The sequence below is a fragment of the Zalophus californianus genome, chromosome 9, assembly GCF_009762305.2.
Source record: "Zalophus californianus isolate mZalCal1 chromosome 9, mZalCal1.pri.v2, whole genome shotgun sequence".
Taxonomy (NCBI): Eukaryota; Metazoa; Chordata; class Mammalia; order Carnivora; family Otariidae; genus Zalophus; species Zalophus californianus.
The window spans coordinates 70436985-70461947 of NC_045603.1; the positions used below are offsets into that span (position 1 = coordinate 70436985).

At 37.5% G+C, this 24963-nt stretch overlaps 1 protein-coding gene across 9 annotated transcripts in view; it reads right to left on the reverse strand.

The window, feature by feature from the left end:
• Positions 1-24963, reverse strand: part of PPHLN1 (periphilin 1) — a 142446-nt gene that overhangs the window by 85687 nt on the left and 31796 nt on the right. For all 9 annotated transcript variants that reach the window (XM_027592934.2, XM_027592929.2, XM_027592936.2 and 6 more), the window contains one exon: positions 841-1052. In XM_027592934.2, the coding sequence (XP_027448735.1) occupies positions 841-1052 (212 nt within the window). The remainder of the gene's footprint in view (positions 1-840; positions 1053-24963) is intronic.

Genomic DNA, 24963 nt, shown 5'->3' on the forward strand with positions numbered 1-24963 from the left:
ATTCCCTCTACCTAGAAGATACTTGTAGAAATCTGAAATAAAAGATGAGCCCAAATGTTGATTTCTTCCATCACATGTTCTTCTAACTAGCAGAGTGAGAATCTCTCTCACCTTAACCTGCTCATGCCATCTTAACTCATTTATGACATATTAATTCTTCTATCAAAGAAGGCATGAGGAGATGTTTGTGAATGAGCTCAACTGCAGGTAGTGGAGTCCAGAAACCTAAAACATTATCTAGAAAATAAGTTGCTTCATTTATTTATTCCAATACATACTAAGCCAGAATGACATGCTATGATTGCACAGAATGCCGTGAACATCTAGGTATTCCAAATTAAAAAAAAAAACAACAAATTGGAAGTTGGAAAAAAAAATGAACCTAAGGTAGGTTTTTAGCTCTAAAATCTATAAGGTTTTATACCTTATATTTAGGGGAAATCACCGATATTTTTCATGAAAAATATACTATCAAATATATATACAGATAGATATCTTCTAGTGACAGAAGATTAAAGAGGATGGACTAGCACAGGAACTAGCAGAAAATACAAAAGTATATAACTTTCCAACATGATTATAAACACACCTCTTCTGTGCTGAAGAATTAGAAGTGAAATGTCAGTGTGGACTGCAACTTGAAATGGTTCCAAAAAATGTGTGTGTGTGTGTGTGTGTGTGTGTGTGTGGTATTCATCATATTCTTCTTTCAACTTTTCTATAAGTTTCAAAATTTTCAAAATAAAAGGTTAAAAATATATCTTACAATACCTATAAGGCAATCTGAATCAGTACATTCTCATTAGTGGAGGTTGTAAAAGAGGTTTTAAAAATACATACTTCTATGTTGAGATTGATGGAAAGAGTACGTTTTGCTTCTTTCTGGAGAGTAGCTTCTACTACTGACACTGGAGCCAGACCTGCTGTGTGGAGAATCCTTCCGACCTACAGGTGATTCTCTGAAAAAAGGAGTGTCTCTTTTATGAGGAGACCGGTCTCTCGTGTAATGGGAAGAATAGAAACTTTTTCTTCTAAAGCCATCTCTCATGTCCCTTTGAAGAAAAAAAAAAAGCAAATTATACCCTGTAACTTACATACACAATACAAATGGCAAAAGCTTTGATTATAAGCTACTCTTTACATTGTAATCTTGGTTCTCCCCCCCCCTTTTTTTTAACCACCACCTAATTTTTCTTTCTTTTTTTTTTAAGATCAAGAGAGAGTACACAAGAGGGGGCAGAAGCAAAGGGAGAAGGAGAGAATATCTAAAGCAGACTCTGCACTGAGCGCAGAGCCCAATGGGGGGCTCAATCTCACAACCACAAGATCATGACCTGAGCTGAAACCAAGAGTCAGATGCTTAACTGACTGAGCCACCCAGGCACCCCATCACCTAACTTCTAATGTCAGTCCACAAAATGAAACTTTATCAGTGATGTATGATTTAGAATGCATACATTTTTTCAGTTTGGGGATAGAACCAGGTAGTTAAGATCAAGTGACTTTATTCTAAGCAAACACAGAAATGTTATGATGTGAAAAACGTAGTCATACAGTCTCTACTTCTGTTTGCCATTAACAATATTCTACATAGCTACCATACTCTCAAAGACATCTAGAGAACACCAAAGATTTCCCAAGTGAGACATATCATGATCTCTTATCCACTTCCAAGTATAGTACACACTACTGGTATTCAACTGCTGTGATTTTGCTTCCCATGTTCCAATCTGGCAATCTCTACAGACATTTTTGTTGTCATAACTGGAGAGGAAGGGTTGCCACTGGTGGGGAGGACCAGGGATGTCACTAAAATCCTACAATGCCTAGGGCAAGTCCGATACAAGCACACAACAAAAACTATCTGACCCAAAATGTTAGTAATGCCAAGGCTGAGAAACGCTGGTATATACCTATTAAGTCCTTGCTCTCTTGAGTTTGCATCCTTAGTGTACAGATTGTTGCTTATCTCTAACCACCAGCTTTTAATCACCTCTACTTTTACAAATTAAATTTCCGTATTAAGCAATATCATCAATTCAATGTAGAAAGTCCGAAGAGTAAAACTTCATAAAGCAAAACTAACTTTAAAACATCAAAGCAAACCAAAATTACTAAATGAAACTATCAAGATCTGAGCCTCCATTTAAAGGAACACTTGGCATCAAACAGGTTTTAATTGAAGATTTAGCAAGTGTATTTCCATATTAAAATTAAGGAACATTGCATTTCAGAAAGAAGAATGCTAAGAGACAAACCAATGACATGAAATTTCAAATGTTCAGAAAATTTCAGCATATTGATCAGGAGTCCCTAATATATAAATAGTTATTAGCAGATTAATACCCAAAATATATTGTCCTTACAGATACAATTACAATTCTCTAGACCAAAGTAGAAAACAGCTAAAACTCATTTTGGATAAATGAACTCAGACAAAATACTAATGCCAAAATAAAGCATTCAAAAAATTCTAATGCATTCAATCTCAATCAGCAAAACTACAGAAGCCGTATCGACATCACTGAGAGCCCAGTGGCTACATATTTATTACACAGGTCTCAGGACCTGTACCAGGGGCCAAGGACCCAATGATAAACCAAATGCATGCAGTCACTCCCCCGTCATGAAACTCATGCTAGAAGAGGCGGATTTTAAACAAATTAACATAAAACATGCAAATGTAGTCAAGCGTGTACACAGGGAGACTAATTAGGGGCTTACTCATGCAGACAAGAGACGGTGGTAGCTTAGATAAGGCCAGAGCGGGGGAGCACTTTAACACATACAAGAGTGCATCTTTATAGACTCAATGGGACATGGTGAATGTCTGACTAATGAGTGTTAAGAGACAGGGGATGCCAAGATGATTCCAAGAATTCTGGCATGATGAATTACTGAAATGAGAAAAAGAGATTTGAGAAACTGGGGTTTGGTACAAGAGCCACACTTAGATTTGAACATGTTAAGTTTGAGATGCTCACGTAACAGCCAGTTAGTAGGCAACTAGACACATCAGTGACAAGATGAGAAGGGATTTTTTGGCTATTAACTATAAATTGTTCTCTAAGTAGGCAGTACTTAAAGCCTCGGGTAGGGCCCAGAATCTAGGACTAAAAAAATTACACCGGAAGAGAAATGGGCTGAGAATGAAAGAGAAGAGCCACAGAAACATGAGGGAAACCAGTAAGTTATCAGGGAAGCCAAAGAAAGACTGCTCTAAGGAGATATCCTACACTGAAATTAAATGAGCTCTTACTGATAACTTATCTAGGTAAGAAGAGCAGCAGGCCCACATGCCCAGGAAAGACTGCCTACTTTGTCCAGCAGGAGGCAGGGTGGGGGAGTAGACAAAGTACTGAACTACAGTTTCCTAATCCTGACACCAGATGGCGGTAAAATCACAACAGCATAGTTTAGAACCGAGTGGCCTGGGGTGACTGAATATACTTGGGGGAAGTACATGTCAGATTTTTAATATCTCAGAGTAGAGTAAGGTCTCTCCTCCCCTTCACATCAATCCCTCATATTTCTCATCAGATGGAGCAAAAACATCACAACCAGCATCATCTACTTTAAGTATCCCTTTGATAAAGTGGTAATACTAGCCATGTCATTTATTCATGTTAGTGTGTATACATATTTTTAATATTTCTATCTCTTTTATCTCTATATTCCAATATATGAAAAGCACTATGGGGAATTACCCTGGTTCTAAAGAAGCTTAGTATGTTGGGGCGGGGGGGGGGGGGTCGCAAGCCCGGGGGAGTAAATGTTCCAGAAGGCTGAGAAGGCTGGTACTGCAATTCAGAAGAGAAATTTGTATTAGATGGAAAAGTGATCTGGAGGATCTTTAAAAAAAGATAAAATTTATATCAACCTTGTTGAACAGAAATATAATCAAGCTACAGATGTAACAGCTATATTTAAAAAGAGAAACGGGCGCCTGGGTGGCTCAGTCAGTTAAGCATCTCAGGTCATGATCCCAGGGTCCTGGAATCAAGCCCCAGGTCGGGCTCCCAGCCCAGAGGGGAACCTGCTTCTCCTTCTCCCTCTGCCCCTCCCCGCAGGGTGCCGCCCCCCTGCCACTCATGCTCTCTCTCTCAAGTAAATAAAATCTTTAAAAAATAAAAAAATAAAGAGAAACAGGTGAAACTGATTTTAGCAATACTTTTTATTTAACCCAATATATATAAAATATTATCAACATGTAAGATGAAAGCAGAGAGGGAGACAAACCATAAGAGACTCTTAATCATAGGAAATAAACTGGGGTTGCTAAAGGGGAGGGAGGAGGGGGGATGAGGTAACTGGGCGATGGACATTAAGGTGAGCACATGATGTAATAACCACTGGGTGTTATATAACACTGATGAATCATGGACCTCTACCTCTGAAACCAATAATACATTATATGCTAATTAATTGAATTTAAATTACAAATAAATTTTAAAAAAACGACTGACAAGCCGTTAGGAAACAAGGAATCTGGGTTGTTCCAGGAGGGAAGAGAAAGAGTGGGAAGGGGTCCATAAAGGGTGGAAGGCTGTATGGAATAGGACCCCCAAATCTTAAAAAAAAAAAAAAAATCTAAAAAAATAAAATAGAATTTAATGAGATATTTACATTCTCTCTTTTTCACCTTAAATCTTGAAAATCCCAGTGTGTATTATATACTAACAGAATATCTCAGTCTGAACTGGCCATATCTCCAATGGAACTTTGGCTACCAGCTCCCATATTAGACAGCACAGATTTACATGGTAGGGAAAGTATTCCAAGTTTCAAGAAAAAGCAAAAAAGTTTTAAAGGATATTAATGTGAACAAAAATAAAAGTAATCAGAAGAGTGAACACTTTAAAAAGCATTTACTAAAAAGCAAAGGAAGAGAAGTCTTAAAAGGTAAAGGAAAGTTAATATATACTACATAGGCTGGAAGAGATCTCTGCATTTAGTGACTTAGGAGTCATTTGACCAGGGAATGGGCTGTCCAATAAAAACTTTGGAAACCAAAGCAGATTATAAAAAAAAATCAAGATATATTTACTAAAGGAGTTGAGCCATTAGTTTTCTTCCAAAAAAGTCTGGCAGAGGAAGGAAGGGAGAGAACTGGAACAATACTTTAAGAGAAAGGGTTTATTTGATCATACAAGTAAATGAGAAATAAGAAGTAAAAAGGGCGCCTGGATGGCTCAGTTGGTTAAGCGTCTGCCTTCAGCTCAGGTCATGATCCCAGGGTCCAGGAATCAAGCCCCCACATTGGGCTCCCTGCTCATCAGGGAGTTTGCTTCTCCCTCTGCTCGTGCTCTCTCTCTCAAATAAATAAAATCTTAAAAAAAAAAAAAAAAGTATCATCAACTGCCTGCTGCCACCCATTTTATGTGGCAGACACTGGTCCTTTGGATTCTGCTGAGAAACTTTCAGAGCAATTCAGCCCATTGGATGTATACTCTTAATGTACTGAACTCTGTCTCCAGAAATTCTAACCTCTTTTCAGACATGGAAAATCCACCTTAATTTAGTGTTAAGAAAGCAGATACAACTTTGTCTTCTTTATTAACAAAAATCATAGTTTCTTCCAATTAACAGGAAATCTCTCCTTTTAATGTTTTATTAACCTTTTACTTCTGTGTAAGGTTTAATTCAATCTTTCTCATGCAAAAAGTTTAGCTTCATTTTAAACTCTCTTTGACCAAAAAAGAAAAAAAAGTATCATCAAATCAGGAGGGAGAGGGATAGAGAAGACTGTGAGCCAGAAATTATAATCATCAAGTAAGAAAAAATTTATCAGAGAGTAGAAAGGTAAGGAAGGACAGGGGGGAAAAATGGGGACGTTCAAAGATAACAATGGAACAGTGGCCTGTCAGAAGCATGCCCAGAACTCATCTGATGAATCAAGGAATTTGGAGGCAAGTGAGTTGGGAGGGCAGTTAGGTTCCAGGTATGTAAAAGGGATAAACAAAGAATGGTAGAAAATATATCAACTCTATTTTGAAGTGAAAAGATAAAGTCCTTGCCCCAGGCTTATGTTCTAATGGGGAAAAGAGCCTATAAATAAAACATTTCTGAGTGACAAGTAATATAAAGTAAGGTGGATGTGAAGGAGGCTATTTTAGATAATATGCTCAGGGAGAACCTTTCTGAGAAGGTGATATACGAGCAGAGATAGGATAAAAGAAATGGAACCTCACAACAAGGTTGCGAAGAGATCTGATGTATGTTTATAGTGATCAGACTAACTGCCCTGTGAAAGTATCGTATGTTAAAGGGAAGGGCATAATGATGAATCAGAGGGCCTTCTTAGAGTTCACAGAATTATAGAGCACCAAAGTTTCAAATACTAACCCTGTATACAGGGCTTAACAGAAGCATCACCTACTAGAGAAAAGAAAGGGGGTCAGGGCATGTTAAGGCCTTCGTGAACCAGCCGCCTAAGTACTGAAAGACCCATCCAAAGTAACTATTATCTTCATGAACTTAAGCAAGTTACTTAACCTCCCTGTGCCTTAATTTCCTCATCTATAAAGTGGGAACAGTACTACCTACCTCACAGAGTTGTTGCAAGGAGTAAATGAGATAATATATGTAAAGTGCTTAGAACAGGGCCTGGTACACAACACTCAATAGATGTTAGCTACTTCTGCTGACAGCATTACTATGATTTCTATCAAATCAATAATGGTTTGCAGCAAAAAACAACTAAGTATGCCAATGTGAACTGCTTGATAGTTTTATCCTTCAGAAAAGCAAAACTACGGAATCTTGTATATTGGCAGGAGTTTAAAACCTACTAATAATAAAACCTCTAGAACAACACTTCAAGTTGACTTCCCAAGGAATTTACTTTACAGAGGATGAAATGCAGATAATTCAATGTCAAGAACTTCAGCTATGGAGTTCACAGAGTACAAAGACATGAAGCACATATAAAGTGAAAAGGAGGCAGAAAGACCACTCATTACACTGGGGGTCAACAAACATTTGCTGTAAAGAGGCAAATAATACTGAGACTTTGTGAGCCATACGGTCTCCACCACAGCTTTCAACAACATTCCACCAGAGCACAACAGCAGCCATAGACAATAGGTAAACAAATGTGCCTGGCTGTGTTCCAATAAACTTACTTACCAAAAAAGACAACTGGTCAGATTTGACCAATGGACTGTAGTTTACCGACCCTTGATCTAAACAGTTAAATACCTCCTGAAAGTTTTCAATCTAATAGAGAATAAAGAGGTTACTACTTAGAGATTCATATTTCTCACAGAATACAAAGAAATACATGGAGATTTTTTTCCATCCTATCCCTTGCCCATCCCTTAAAATTCTGCACTTCAGAAGCTATATTTTGGAAAGCAATTACAGAATGATAGAGGGATATGTTTTAGCTGACTTATACCTTCTTTTTTACCAGAGACCTGACTTCATAATAAAAAGCTTTTCTCAAAATACATTCCAAAAGATACTAATCCACAAGACGTTGGTATTTTTCATCTCACCACAAAATCCAAAGAGGGGGTTCTACGGGTAAATAACTTTGGGAAACATGAAGTTTAATAAAGTTAAACATATTTATTTACAGTGGCACTTCTAAGAGCATTCCTACCGGCAGATGCAGATTCAAAAGTTAGTTCATTTGCATATATATGGCCTTTTGACCTTAATTTGCTCAACCTCTCTGAGCTTCATTTTCCTAACTTCTCCGAACACAGCAACTTTGCAATGAATGGTATCTATTATTATAGTTTCAGGCTTTTGTCATGTTGTTGTCCGTGATCTCATTTTTTAACCTTTTTAAACTTTGGGTTAACCTTTTAACCCAAACACATGGATCCTCAAGTTTTAAACATTTTACCTAACTCTGAGACAATTTAGGGAGAAGAATGATCAATTCTCTTCTTATAACTCATATCATGATAAATTCGGGTTGGTTAAAAAGCTAAATGTTTGGAAGGGACAGAAGGGAAAGACCCCTCAAGAGAAAAAATACTAAATAATTATAAGCCTATTTTGTATCAAAATACCAAGTTTTAAACTACATGCTAAAAAGGGCTCTAAAGTTATAAATTACAATTGGATTTAAAGCAAATTTCCAATTAAGGGGGTAAATCCTAATACCAATGGCAAAGCCTTAAATACTAATGTTTCATAATTTAATGCATGCTGAAAAAACTGTTGAATAACATGAACATACCAATAAAAAAATGGTGAAGGATATGAAGATAATGGGAGACAAAACAAAACCAGGTATCACATCCCTAAATATGTATTTAAGATAACCTGTTCTTTTAAGTTTTCCCAAACAAATAGGCAAATGATCTCATCCAGTAGTGAAAACAAGGATAAACAGACACGTAAGCTTCCTCATGAATAATAAACAATTTGGATTGGCCTGGAAATTGCTAGGGATTCAATGGTCCTAAAAATGGAAAACACTACTCTAGTTCACAAAACAGGGTTAAACTTCGAAAGTCCACACAGAGAGCAAATACTAGATAGAGATGGAAGTATCATACTTTTCTGACTGTCAGAATGCCTTTCTTATCTTCATTAACAAGTTTCCTTTTTCTCTCCTCTATATATGTCTGTACAAATCTGGCTTTTGCTAGGCTCAATTTAATGTCACAAAAGGCTGCAAAATATTTGGTTTCCTTTGTTTTCGTGGTATAACACCTGTTTAAGGTAGTTTGCACTTGGTTTCAAACGTCAACCATGAGTTTCAGTGTTTGAGGGGAGAAAAAGCAATTATTGAAACAACTCACGAATTCAAAATAAGATGGGCATTTTAATGTTTATTACTTTTCATTTAATTTTCTTTCCATCACAAACAAAGGTACACAATAGCTACCATGAATAATGGTGGGTACTCTTTAGATACTGAAAGGTACTAGAACACATTATGTTAGTTTTATGAAACAAATGAGTCCGAATTTTCTTAAATTTTTGTCTTCCACTATAATTTATGATAAATCTAGGTTAAAAATAGATATTCAAAGGCTGAGTTTTTTCTTTTTAATTAAGACAGTACAGCAAGGGCAAACGGAACAACCTTATATCTTAACCTTACGCCTAAACAAAGATTTATCTATAAATTTCTTTTTATTTTATAGTATTCATAGATTTACTTCAACAAAACACGACTACCACACCCAAAACCACTTCTACATCCAAAAATTGGGAACTGAGTAATTCCAACTATCTCAACTGCAAGAGAAAATCTAGGAAAACTAGACTTTTTTTTTTTTTTAAAGTAAACTGCTGAGAATCATCAAAGAGCTAAGACTATAATAAAGAAGTATGGAACCAAGATGCAAGACAAGCAGGAAGCTCAGAGATCTGGACCTATTTTTATTGAGCTGCTTTTCTCTTTATATATCTGCCAATTTCAGAAGCAGCATCTCAGAGGATGAAAAATGATTTTGATGGCATCACAGGATTAGGGTATAAAAACAGAGTCCAGATCTTACCAAGGAGGAAGGCTGAAAGCTTAATGGGCTACATAATAACAGCAGGGTAAACTGGAAATGAACTAGCCTGGCTTCATAGGACCTAAATTCTTTCAGATGACCCTAGATTGCTAATGACTCAAACCCTCTGACATACTTAGAGGTTTCCGTTTTCCTGACAATTAGTTAAGATTCATTAAAATTACTTCAAATGTAAAATCTCATTTTTAAAAAGAAAATCTAAGTATTTAAAGTTACAGAGGTAAAATAAATTTAAGCTAGACATTAAAATACAGTACTGTTTCCTGAAGAACTGTACAAATTAAAACAAAGCCATATATACAATTGTCATTGAGTACTTAAAATACAAAACATGAATCCCTAGGTTATCATTAATTTACTCAAAAAAATTAAAGAGGAAAAACTGGTTGATAGAAATATCACAACTTTATTCATACTATTTTTTTAAACATGTATTAGTCCTAACACTCATAATTAGCTATAAAATTCCATCGATATCAACCAGTATAATTTTCTTTGTGCAAGTAATCATCTTGATTTTAAGAAAGAATTTTGGGTTTTATTTTAACAATAGCCCTGCAGCATGCTGAATAGAGCAGGATACTGGAAACTTGGGCATATTTTTTAATGTCATTCCATACATCACAGGGTAAAAATTTTGCACTGTATTACCATGCAAAGAAAACTTCACATCAAAAACCTTCAAAACTATATATAGGGTTTCCAGCTATGTTGAAAATGAGGATATCAATACATATAAAAGATTCAATACAATAAATTATAAGGCAAATACAAAAGAGTCTTTGAACATATATAACTAACAGTACAACTAGAATACTTACCATGAAGACAAAAAAAACCAAAAAACCACAAAACCCCCACATGTTTAACTGATGTTTTTATTACCAAAAAAAGTACCTAACCTGATAGTTAAGACAGTGTCTTAGACTATATCACAAACATTTCAGCCATAATGCTGAGCATGTATAGAAGGCAAAGTCACCAGAAGAATGGAAGATGGGAAGAACTAATGCCCTATAAAGCACTGTTTCTCAAAATGTGTTCCTGGGACCATCTACACTTAATTACCTTGAATGCTGGTTTCAAAAGTAGATATATGAAGCTCATGAGTCTCCCCTTATTAATATACATCCCTGAGGTAATTCCAGCCCCTCACACCAGTCAAACCAGACAAGCTGTGATGGCTCCCTCAGTTTCCGTGGATATATTTGCTGGTCAAGGGTAAAATTCAGTAAAGTAGAGGGGAAGAATAGCGGGGGGTAGGGGAAAAGAAAGCATTTTACTTATTAGGACCTCATTTTTCTTTCCTTCCCACATCCAACATGCACAAATATTCCACATAAAATATTAGTTACTTCATTTCTAGTCAACAGAAACTTTAAAAAGGAATTAAGATTTCAAGAATCATATTGGGGCACCTGGGTGGCCCAGTCGGTTAAGTGTCTGCCTTCGGCTCAGGTCATGATCAGTCCTGGGATTGAGCCCTGCATCAGGCTCTGCTCAGTGGGGAGCCTGCTGCTCTCTCTCCCTGCTGCTCCCCCTGCTTGTGCAATCGCCCACTCACTCTCTCTGTCAAATGAATAAAATCTTAAAAAAAAAATAATTTTGACAAAGTGGCTTGGTAACTTATAGCACGAACTTAAAAATAAGTTAAACACAGACCTCAAATGTCTTTTCTTAAATGTGGAAACAAGAGTACCAGGGGCACTATGATTTAAGATAAGGAATTTCCCACACTATCTTTTATTCTATACTACCCCAAAAAACCAAACAATTATCTTGCAGCAAAATTGAGAAGTTTGGTAACCCAAGGTCCGGGCTCTTTCTACAAAACAACAACTTTACATCAAAAGCATTCTAGGCACGAGATATGGACTAAGATCTCCCAGCTAGAGTATAGATCTTATCTGTGTTATCCACAGTTTGATCTCTAACACCTAAAAGAGTGCTGATTCTTACTGAGGTCAAGATATGCCTAAAATGTTATAACATAAATACCAAAAAATGTAATCTTGATTCATTACACATAAGAAGTTTATCTGTACAAAATAGTCAAGGGCAGGCATTCCAGGGTGAGAGATTCTGCTCCACACAATCACCCAAGAACCCACGCTTGACCACTCTATTTCAACATGTGGCTTCCAAGGTCACATGTCTGCTGTCATTCCATTCCAGGGCCCATCGTGCAAGATGGGAAAAGGTAAATGTGTGTGGAAGAATACATGTAGAAGTAGAACTCCTATTCACATTACACTGGAGATAAATTAGCCATGTGGCCACAGTTAGCAGGAATGAAGACCTGGAAATGTAGTCCACCTATGTGCCTAAGATGTGTGGACAACAGGTAGAAGTGTTCTCAAAACAGATTTATTTCATTTCAGTGAAAAGTTTGGGATTCCCAAATGAAGATGTGTCTAAAAGATGGTTGGATTGTAGAAATGTAGCGCTCAGCAAGAAGCCAAGGCTATAGATACAGATTTATCTGTCACCAGCATCAGACAGTATAGGGCAGTGTTTCTCAAACTTCATTCTCCAAACCTTCCGCATCACAATTATCTGGGGGGCTTGTGAAAATACAGATTCCAAGTCTCCACTTACTGAATCAGAATCTCTTGAGATGAAGCCTGGAAATTTTCATTTTTAAGGAGCTTCTAAGTGATTCTTATAAACACAAGTTATAAAAACATAAGCAAAGGGTGCCTGGGTGGCTCAGTCGGTTAAGTGTCTGCCTTTGGCTCAGGTCATGATCCCGGGGTCCTGGGACAGCGTCCCACATTGGGCTCCCTGCTCAGTGGGGAGTCTGCCTCTCCCTCTGCACACTCGTGCTCGCTCGCTCTCTCAAAAATAAAGAAAATCTTAAAAAAAACCACCACCACCACCACCAACAAAAAAACCATAAGCAAAGGAAGTAAATGCTGTCAAGGATAAAGACAAATGAAGTTACCATAAATGAGAAAAGGTGCCGAGAAGTCATTGTTAACATGAACCTATGGTTTTGTGACTGTTGTCACTCCATACTACCTATTACACCAGTGGTTCTCAAGTCTAGCTTCACATTAGGACATCTGATGAGCTTTTGAAAAATACTGATGCCCAGGCCAAGTAAATCAAATCTCCAAATGTGAGGACCAGGAACTTTTTAAAAAAAAAAAAAAAGCTCTCCACCTAATTGAGAGCATAGCGAAGGTTGGAAACCACCATCTTAGACAAGCTGCTATTACATGCTCTTCATTTCAGAGTCCCAGACTGTTGCCTTACTCCAGAGACTGCAAACTCTGGTTTTACTTAGTTGTAAACACTGAAAACTCAAGAAATTTATCATTTTAAAAATCCAGGTTTCTTCTTTTGAAGTAGGCCACAGTATGCTTACATTCCCAAATAGCAAACATCAGCTTTGCACCAAGTAGCAGCTGCTCCAATCTGCCCCTCAGCATTTGTTTACATTCCACCAAGGGTACATGAGTTATTTCCACGAACAAAGGGGGGCATTACTACCACAGATACACGCATATGTTAACTGCTTTCCTGTGTTACAAGTACTTTATGCTTAATAATGGTATTTGTGTATATACAAATAACAAAATACAGTAATTTGAGTTGATCTTGTAAATGCTTTTACAACCTCAGCCTCTTCATAAGCCAATCCTTCTAACTTCCTTAAGTGAAAGCTGGTATTTGAACACAAATACCTCCCCTAAACTCATGAGTACTAAGCATGCACTGATGACTGCTTCAAGGTCCTGAAGTATACGACACAAAGGATTATGGTCTAAATCCCCCATCCTCTAAGAAAAGGGAAAAAGAGCCCAACAAACTCTTTAAGTCTATGCTATTCCACTACAGCCCCACATTGCCCGTATTACCAACCTTCTGATAATTTTCCCACATTTCCTAAACCCAAGGATGCAGTATGCACTGTAACACATCCTATCCACATCATGGGTAACTCAAAATTCATGTGGATCATCTGTGCAATGGTATAGCAAGTCCTCAACTACCTCCTACCTCTTCACAATACCTTAGTCACACACTTAAATCCTAAACCTTGCCACTTATTACCCAGAAGTGCTCTTCTTCAGAATCCAATACTGTATTCTTATCACATCTTATCCTTCAGTTTTCTCACTCCTATAATAATTCCATCTCATAGATGCCTACAAGACTCCTTTATTTTCTAGCAAGCCACGAACCCTGTCCTAGCCTCACTTATTTACTGCCTTTCCAGCTTCAATTAACAGTATCTGAAGCACTGTGAATACCAACAACTTCCCATCCTGGCAATTCTGATACATCGTCTTAGCCAACCCCAAACCTGAATTAATTCCAAAATCTTTTATTTATTCACTGTTATAGTTGATTGTCATAAGCCTACAGATTGAACGTACTACAGACACATGGTCTCTAATTTCCACTGCGCCTTCAATTCCACTAGTAATATTTTTACTTATCATTAGTGAACTCAATCTCCTATTCACCTCAGCAACAATTCTAATATCCGGATAATCCTCCCAAAGTCCTCTAACCTAGCACCAAAACTTTCCTTCTCAACGAGCTACCTCATTTCCTAAAAAAATACAGCAGTATTCTGGCATGAACTACTTCAACTGCCACCCCAAATCCCTTCTCCCCCAGTCTTCATCTGCCCCATCCTTCCTGTCCCAGTATATGAATTTTCCCTCTGTTAAAAGCCCCTCAAATCAATGATCTTTCATCCTGGTCCTCATTTGTCTTCCCTTTTCTGCCTTGTATCTTGAACTTTTCTCTTTTCACTTCAACCTATGAATATGCTCAAGTCACTGATCACCTTTAAAAAAAAAAAGGTTTTAGATGATCTTCCTTTAGCCAGTGTCCTCAACCTTCATTCACCTCATGGATACTTGTAAGTCTCCTGTATTTTCAACATATAGCATTGCCTACTTTCCATCTATTTTTAAAAAACATATCCACTCATGTTGAATTTACCACCTCATATCTCATTCATCCTGACACAGTCAAACACAAGATATTTTAATCTTTATATTACAGGAGTACTCAGTTGCATCAGCCATTGGTGACCCCAAATATTGTTTAAAAAGTTTTATTTTCCATCACTTCCATAAAGGCCAAGAGTTCTGACCTCAGTTCACTGCTCTTGTCTAACTACATCCTCTCCTTGGACAATCTCACTTTGGAATGCAGCTCCTCCCTTGAAACCATTCCTCCTATATGCCAATCTCAAATAATGGTTATTATTATACACATAGTAGACAAAACCAAAAATCCAGATAATTCCCACATCTTTATTCCCATATCTTGCTGATTTTTTGCTTCCTAAGCATTTATCAAATTTAACCCTTTTTCTCCATTCCAACCTCCCCTCTCTAATTCAGGTATTCATGATTTCTTTTTCTATCTCCAGTGTCACCTTTAAAAAATGATCCTCTAGGGGCGCCTGGGTGGCTGAGTCCTTAAGCATCTGCCTTCGGCTCAGGTCATGATCTCAGGGTCCTGGGATCGAGCCCCGCATCGGGCTCCCTGCTCTGCGGGAAGCCTGCTTCTCCCTCTCCCACTCCCCCTGCTTGTGTTCCCTCTCTCGCTGTGTTTCTGTCAAAAAAATAAATAAAACCTTTAAAGAAAATCATCCTCTAGGAGTGCCTGGGTGACTCCGTCAGCTAAGCATCTCACTCTTGATTTAGGCTCAGGTCATGATCTCAGGGTCACAAGATCAAGACCCAAGTGGCATCGTGCTCCGAGCTCAGCAGGGAGTCTGCATGGGATTCTTTCTCTTCCTCTCCCCCTGCTCTCTCTCTCTCTAAAAATAAATGAAAAAATCTTTAAAAAGTCATCCTCTACATTGAAGAAAAGGAAACTACATTCCAATTGGGTTAGCCTATCTACCAGGTTAAACTTTTTCAGGAGCTCCCCATTGCTAACATACTAAAACTGTATTTTTAAAACTATTTATTCAGATTTGTTATAATTTAATTCACAATTCCCTAGGTCACATATACGCATCCATTAATACCTCTACACATCATGCTTTATACAGCTTTGCTCATGTTCCTCCTTTTGAAGGAATATGTTCACTATTACCCTTCTTCTGGTCAACCCTTATTTTTCCTTCAGGTTTTATTCATGTTATCTGCTCCTACAGGAAATCTTCAATAAAAGCCCCCAGAACAGGGTAAATGCTTCTGTCTTCCTACAGCATTTTATGCAACTTCAGCATGTATCATATTCGGCTATCTTCTTGTGCATCTACTTCACTCACTAGATGCTAAGCTAGTAATATAAGCACAGTAGCCTATACAAAGTAAACACTCAATAAATATTTGTACCACTGAACTAATAAATCAAAGACGTTTTATAGTATTTTTCTCTGTCAAATAGTATATCACCTAAGAAGATAAAAATCACTATAATAAAATTCAAAATTAAACCTTTGCTTTAGGGCCGCCTGGGTGGCTCAGTCGGTTGGGCAACTGCCTTCAGCTCAGGTCATGATCCCAGGGTCCTGGGATCGAGCCCCACATCGGGCCCCCTGCTCAGTGGGGGGCCTGTTTCTGCCTGCCACTCTGCCTACTTGTGCTCTCTGTGTCAAATAAATAAAATCTTAAAACAAACAAACAAACAAACAAAAACCTTTGCTTTAGGGATGCCTGGGTGGCTCAGTCGGTTAAGCGGCTGCCTTCTGCTCAGGTCGTGGTCCCAGGGTCCTAGGATCAAGCCCCACGTCTGGCTCCCTGCTTGGCAGGGAGTCTGCTTCTCCCTCTGTCCCTTCTCCTGCTCATCCTCTCTCTAGCTCTCTCTTGTGCTCTCTCTCAAATAAATGAAATCTTTAAAATAAAAAAAAACTTTGCATAAAAAAATCAATAGGTATAAAAATACTAAACTACTTAATCAAAATTTTCCATATGCGAATACAGAAAAAAAAACCCTCAGCATTTAAAAATAAAGTATGCTGACCATGTAGTGATACTCTTGTTCTATATTTCTAAATACTATTTAATACTTTACATCAGATCCACCCTAAAGTTTATTCTAAGGCCTCATAACTACAGGGAAAAAAATGACTGTTAAAAACTACCTCATTCAGTCTAAATTAATAACCCTTGGTAAAGTATAACATGTTCCTTGAATACAAAATGAAGTAGATCCTAATATATTCTGAATTTTATCTACAAGTGTGTTTCGAACAAAGAGATGATAAGATCACTGTATATACAGAACCAAGATGAACAGATGATGATATGCTTGAAATGTGGATAAATTATCAGGTATGCGGCTCTATTAAAGAAAAAAGTGCTAACTTTCAGAGGGAGGGTGGGAGTGTGGGAGGAGACAGAAAACAATACATTCAGGATGCCTCGGTGGCTCGAGAGGGTGGGAGTGTGGGAGGAGATAGAAAACAATACATTCGGGATGCCTCGGTGGCTCAGTCAGTTAAACGTCTGCCTTCGGCTCAGGTCATGATCCTGGGGTCCTGGGATTGAGTCCCACATCAGGCTTCCTGCTCAGTGGAGCCTGCTTCTCCTACTTTTCCCTCTGCCTGCCACTTCCCCTGCTTGTGCCCTCTCTCCCTAACAAATACATAAAACCTTAAAAAAAAAAAAAACAATACATTTTTTCCTCTCTTAGCTGTTATTTAATCCAGTTGCTTCCAATGACTCCATACTTATTTGATATGAACCACTAATATATATATGTTGGATTTACAAAATACATAAGGTGCTGTAGTATGAAACACATAAAACAGAAAGAGAAAAAGATTAGGTAAATTATAACCCAAAAGTTCCACAGCTAGTAACAGACCTGTGGAAGATGGTGTGAAGCCAGGTGGCCCAGTAGCAGCCAGTGATGGCAATCTGCAAAAGTAAAGTGCTGGACAGAGCAAGAAGGAAGACCCAAGAGGTCAGAAGACTAACTATGTAAAGAACGTGAGTAAAAATATTGAGGATACTGGTTTCAAGTCTGGGATCAGATTTTTACCCTACTGACAAGCTAATAAGTTAGACTGTTACTGTCTCATGGATACTGGTAGAAGACACAAGATTCCTGAGACAAAGGATTTTATACAGCAAGCAACATAGCATTGGCTTATCTGCACAAGCCTGTTTCCAAGTCCCACAGAAATGATGTGATATAGGCCAAGATCGATGCTACACACATAGTGGGTTCACAACTAAGGAAAACTTGGGGAAGCCACTATTTTTACACCAAGCAATAAGCAAGCCTGCTATTTGAAATAGAGGAAGAACTACCTTATCTTTCAAGAATGCTCACTACAAACTCCACTGAGAAACAGCATGGATAAAAAGTGGTCAGGGCCTTGTCTTGGCATATCTTGGCAAGATGTGTAGGAGTGCAAGAGACCCACGGAGGACTGTCTCTTCCAACAACTGGGAGCCAGGTTTTTCGCTGACAAAAGAGGGGGTAAAATATGGTATGGAAAAGAGGAAAGGATACTGCCACAAACTCATGGTCGTCAATATATGTAAATAACGTATAAACACAGATGTAAAAGAGAAGAGTGTGTGTGTGTGCGTGTGCGCACTAATGTCCAGATCTTGGACTTTCCACTAATAAGAATCTGTGCTCCTTGGAGAAACAGCTTAGACTTTAGGCCTGAGGCAGGAAAAAACATTAGAATAACCTGGAAAATCCTGCATCCAAAGGTAAGAAAGTGATCAAAGAATGATGTGGACAAGTTATATAACAAAACAACACTGATTTAGCAATGGATTCTTAGATATGACACCAAAAACATTAGCAACAGAAGAAAAAATAGAGAAATCAGACTTTATTAAAATTAAAATTTTGAACACTGAAGGACATTATCAAAAGAACAGAATATGTGCAAGCCATATATCTGATAAGGATTTAATATCCAGAATATATAAAGAACTCCTAAAACTCAACAACAAAAAGACAACCTAATTTTAAGATGGACCAAAAAAAAAAATGAGTAGATAACTCTTCAAAGAAGATATACAAATGACCAATAAACACATGAAATGTTGCTCATCACTAACTGTTAGGGAAATGTAAATCAATCCATAATGAGAGGCCACTTCACACTTACCAAGAGGACAATAATAACAACAACAACAGAAAGGATAAGAATAATATAAGGTCATATGTCAATTATACCTCAAAAAAAAAAATCCACATAAAGCCTCTGGAAACAACGAAAACAATAAAAAAGGTAAGGACAACAAGTTGATTACGCCTCAAAAAAATTCACACAAAGCCTCCAGAAAAGCCTCTAACATTATAAAACATACCCATATTAATACGATTTATCAGAGCACAGTAAATGAATTGCCACAAATGAACAACCTCTCCAGAGTCAAGTAGATGGCACAAGGTGATTTACACCTATCACATGAGATAAATAAATGATGGAAAAGATCAAAGGAAATGCTGGAATTGTTAATATGTACAGGGCTCCACTGAAAATCTTCATAAAACCATTTAAAAGAAAATACAGGGAGTATTTATTTAAATGAAAAGAGGTACTGCATGCACTGAATTTCCAAAGTAGCATTCATTTTCACACACACATAATAGATTTAGCTAAAATTAGCTTACATTCCTTTTTTTAAAGGTCTTAAAGGAATATAAGTTTCAACAAGATTTCCTTGAGCTGCAGTTTAGCACTGAGTTTCCAAGATGCCTGAGTTTCTAGGGAAGACCCTTCCCCCTCCATTATTCACCCAAGCATCATCTCAAATTCTCCACCTGCCCTCCCTTCACCTCAGGTCTTAAAGAGGAAACATAGAAGAGCTGTGCCACACCAGCCCTCTAGCTGCTCTCTGCTGCCTCTTACTTTGCTCTACATATTCTATGCAAGCTGATGTCATTCCTGAAGTAAGAGTCATCCATCCCCTCCTGCCTGTAAAGCACCCGAAGCCCAATTCAAAGATCACTTTTATACCAATCATTCCTCCAAATTCATCTCCAGGCCTGACCTCTATGCAATTTTATTCCCTCTCTCTGTCTGCCAGACTCCAGCAACTCAGATGTCCACTAGCACCTGTGCTTCGGCCAAAATGGCCTCATCACATACATACTATGTACTTGCTTGCTATGTCCCAGCCACTTAACTAGTCTTCCTCTAGCTCTATCCATCTCTTCTGACAGAAATGCTAACTAGCCTTCAGAGTTCAACTTGAATGATCCCTCCCCCTCAGTCTTTCCTCATCATCTTATCATCATTCTTCTGAATTCCTTCAGTGTCAGAACTTACCCCAGTAAGTACAACCCAGCCCATTCTACTTTGACGACAAAGAACATAACCTCCTTCTGGTAGCTCTTATTCGCTTTCATTCTCACAACACCATGTAGTAGTTTAAAAAATATACACTGAGTGGGGCACCTGGGTGGCTCAGTCCTTAAGCGTCTGCCTTCGGCGCAGGTCATGACCAGGGTCCTGGGATCGAGCCCCACATCCGGCTCCCTGCTCAGCGGGAAGCCTGCTTCTGCTTCTCCCTCTCCCTCTCCCTCTCCCCCTACTTGTGTTCCCTCTCTCGCTGTCTCTCTCTCTGTTAAATAAATAAAATCTTTAAAAAAAAAAGTACACACTGAGTAAATGAATCAATCATTTCATTACACAGATAGTGCCTGTGAACATTTTAGGCCATAACTTGCTATATTATATTTACAAAATAACTAGAACCTGAAATGACTGTAATCTAGGTTTGAATTTTTAAAAGCACTTAACAGAACACCCCCACATACACATACACACACAATAATAAAAGGAATATAACAAGTGGTGGTGAGTAGGTGAAGAAACTGGGAATCTTGTACACTGGTGAGAATGCAAAATGGTACAGCCACTACAGAAAACAGTTTGGCAGTTCCTCAAAAAGCTAAACATAGAATTACCATATGACCCAGCAATTCTACTCCTAGGTATGCACCCAAAAGAATTGAAAACAGGGACTCAAAAGAGATACTTATTTGTCAATGTTCACTGCAGCATTCTTCATGATAGCCAAAAGGTAGACACAACCCAAATATCTGAGAGAAGATAAATGAATAAAATGTGGTAAATATATAAAATGGAATATTATTCACCATTAAAAGGAATGATGTTCTGTTACACCATGATGTTGAAAACATCATGCTAAGTGAAAGAAGCCAAACATAAAAGGACAGTATTGTATGATTCCAGTTATATGAATACCAAGAACAGGCAAATTCTTAAAGATAAAAAGTAGAATGGTGGTGGGAGTAAGGAGGCATGAGGAATGATTGCTTAACAGGTATAGTTTTTGTTTGGGATGATGAAAAAAAGTTTTGAAAATAGTGTTTGTTAGTGTAACCATCTTACCCCACACTGTGAACGTAATTAATGCTAGTGAATTGTGCACTTAAAAATGGTTACAATGGCATATTTTATGTTATACATATGCCTCTACAACAAAGTAGTTTTTGAAAAAACACAGAAGCTAACTTGAAGGGATTCTCACTGACCAAATTTCAGCATCCTAATAATGATAGCAACAGATTTTAACACATTGGAAATAGGAATCCATGAGTCCATACTGATATAAACAAAGTTTTGTTTGTTTTTTCTTAAAGGGGAAGGTGGAGAGAAGAGAAAGCTCTTTCTCACAATGGATAACAGGTAACACTATGCATAATAAATACAGAAAGAACAGTCTAATTACAAAATCACCATTACAAACAATTATATTGATAATTCAGGCAAGAAACACCAATGAATACTAGAACTAGTGGATAAAAATGGGATGAAGAATGGCATACTTGCACAGTTTCAAAGCATCTCCCCAACAAAACACTAATGTCAGGCAAAGGAAGAGGCCAACTTCACAGAGAAGAAATTTTGCAGACCCCATCTTAGTCAAGCGATAAAAGTCAACACCACCAATAAGGGAACAAATCAACAACACGTGCAAGCTAACAGGATGCAATAAAAAGAATACAGCATCACTTCAGGGATTGTACTGGCACAAATGCATAACTGAAATCTAATCATGAACATCAGACAAACCTAAATTGAGAAAGTCTACAAAATGTTTGCCCTGTGTTCATCTTGCCTAAAACAGTGAGCCACAAAAATCAAGGAATGGACTGAAGAACTGTTCCAGATTAAGGAAGTCTACAAAAATATGATCTACGAATTCAGAGCAGATCTTTTTGCCATAAAACACATTATCGGGGCATTGTGGGAGACATTACTGGGGTCTCTAGTTTTTTATATTATTCTCGCCACTTTTCTATAAATTTAAAAACTGTATCAAATAAAATGTTTTAAATAGTCTAATGTTTTCTTTCCACAATATAAAGAGTTATCATGTACACCCCAATAAAAACAAAAACACTAGTTGGCATGGTTTTCCTAAATACTCAGAACCTTATTCGCTTACCAATATATACAAGTATTCTCTGCATGGGTTACAATGCGATGACTTTTTCCCCCCTAAAACAAACAGTTATTTTCTATTCACAAAGTCTTCAGTGAGATCACGTAATAGGGAACAAACTACAGCCAGAAAGATGCTAGCCTGGAAAAGCATTAGCTTCTGTGATAACCGAATACCCGAAATGTCATGAGGACACCCAGACATCAAGTGTAGGTATAGACAATGTGGAAGAAGCCCCTTCTACACCACTACCATTTCATTTTTCTTCATAAAAAATGTTTTGTTTTTTATCTGTTTATGATGTACAATTCATACTAAAATGTAGGCTAATGAGAGCAGAACCTTTTTATCCCCAGATGCTAGAAGAATAACGGACATGTACCAGTCACCCAATAAATATTTATCAAATGAGTGAATATACCATACAGAATGAACTCTATACCAAAAAAACCAAGCAGAGTACGAGTACAGACACCACTCTGTGATCACAGAGTAACTAAAATACACTGTGTTGGAATCAGTATAAAATTGTCATCTATCAGGGGCGCCTGGGTGGCTCAGTCAGTTCAATGTCTGACTCTTGACCTCAGGGTCATGAGTTCGAGCCCCATGGTGGGCTCCACACTGGGCATGGAGCCTACTTAAAAAATAAAAAGTTGCTATCTATAAGAATCTATGGGATACAGTTATAGCAATTCTTAAAAGAAATTTCAAAACTCTACTTATACTCAAATAAGATGGAAAGAAAAATAAACAAAATATCCAAATTAAAATGTTAGATTTTTTTCAAAAATTGAAATGTAAGTGTTACAAGCCTTTTAGAAGACAAACTGAAAATATCTATTAAACTGTCCTGTGACCCATAAATTCCACTTTTGGCAATCTATCCCATAGAAACTAAAGTACTGTTTCATAATGACATCATATACTCAGACTTATTACAACACCGTTTTGTACTGGAAACAAAGTGGATATTCATCAGTAGGTGAACAGCTAAATTATTTGGTATATCCACATGATGGAATGTAACTTAGCCATTAAAAAGATTCAAGTAAAAGTTAAACCAAATAACTGGGAGGGATTTCCACAAGCCACTGAATGAGAAAAGCAACTTACAGTATAATATCTCATTAACAACAAATACCCCAAATGTTTATGAATATAGAGAAAAATATAGCAGAACATACACCCAGCTGTTAACATGAATGTGGGAAACAGGGAGTCCCATATGATTTTATTTCATTTATGTAAAATTATATACACACACAGGAAAATAATAAAGTGCTAAAAAAAGATAGGAAGGGAGAACAAAGATAGAAACAAACTATTATTTTAAAAATTGAAATAAATTAAAATCACCCTGAGAACTAACTGTTCCTTTGGAGTGAATATAAACCACTGGCTAATCTAATCAAGAGTTTTCTTACATTTATGCTTTTCATATTTAGGTCTTTATTATACCAGATATTTTGATACACCAGGTCACTTTTTTTCTCAAATAGATAGCCATTTATTCCAACACTTTACTGAGAAGTTCGTTCTTTCCCCCATTTGATTTGTAGTGCCACTGTTACTATATCCCAAACTCCTGGGTATATCTAGGTTTGTTTCTAGACTCTACCTTTTTCACCATTTACATTACTATAGTTTGGTAAGTTTTGATATAGTATATTGAGTCTTCCCATCTTTTTCAAGGCTACTTTTGCCATTTGGCCCTTTACTCCTTCATCGTAATTTTAGGAACAGCTTGCCAACTTCCATAGAGAAAAATCCTAGAATTTAGACTAGAACCAAACTGAATGAACACGTGGATGTGAGAATTGACATCTTCGTGATACTGTCTCTTCCCAGCCAAGGATGTCACATATATGTTGCTCCTTTTACTCAGGTCTTTTTAAATGTCCCTTAGAAATGACTTGCAAGGGTGCATGGATGGCTCAGTTGGTTAAGCGACTGCATTCGGCTCAGGTCATGATCCTGGAGTCCTGGGATCGAGTCCCACATTGGGCTCCCTGCTCAGCAGGGAGTCTGCTTCTCCCTCTGACCCTCCCCCCTCTCATGTGCTCTCTCTCTCATTCTCTCTCTTTCAAGTAAATAAATAAATCTTTAAAAAAAAATGACTTGCAATTCCATCTACATAAGTCTCACACACTTTAGATTTATTCCCATTACTCCTTTAGTTTTTATGCTATAGAAAATATTTTTAAATTAATTTTCTAACTTATGCTAACAGCTGATTTCATTATACTAAACTTTTATTTTTTTATTAAAAAAACTTTTTATTTTTATTAGAACTAAACAGTTCAAATAAGTCTATAGACTCTCTTGGATTTTCTACATAATTTATCATCTGTAAATAGCTTTCTTTCATTCTATCCCTTACTACTTTATTTTTCTTGTCTTACTGTGGAGGCTGAGACCTCCATTACCAGGATGAACAGAAGCAGTGATAACAGGCATCTTTGCTTTGTTCTGATTTTAAAGTAAATGCTTCTAACTCTGCCATTTAGTATAGCAAATACCCATTTATCAGATAAAGGAAATTCTCTTCTATTCCTAGCTGTCTAAAACTTACTGTGTTATGTTTAACACAGTAATTAAATTTTATTAAAGTATTTTTCAGGGGTGCCTGGGTGGCTCAGTTGGTTAAACGGCTGCCTTTGGCTCAGGTCATGATCCCAGGGTCCTGGGATCAAGTCCTGCATCAGGCTCCTTGCTCAGCAGAGAGCCTGCTTCTCCCTCTCCCTCTGCCTGCCTGCCACTACCCCCTGCTTATGCTCTCTCTCTCACTCTCTCTGTGTCAAATAAATAAATAAAATCTTGGGAAAAAAAAAAGTATTTTTCAGCATCTCTTTTCTCTATTACTTCTTTTGGGAAGGCAGTCCTCCATGAGTGCATCCCGGCACATCCCTGCTGTGTATTCCAAATTGTAAGACCTTGCCAACCACTGACATTGAACAGTTTCTATAGCTGGTCATACAGACAATTAAATAGGTCAAGGTGACCACAGCATAACTACTGTGTGACTGCTCACTCTTAATGAAAGAAGGACTGGCCTGCTTGCTTCCTGCTTACTACAAAAAAGTAGCAAGCTCTTGACC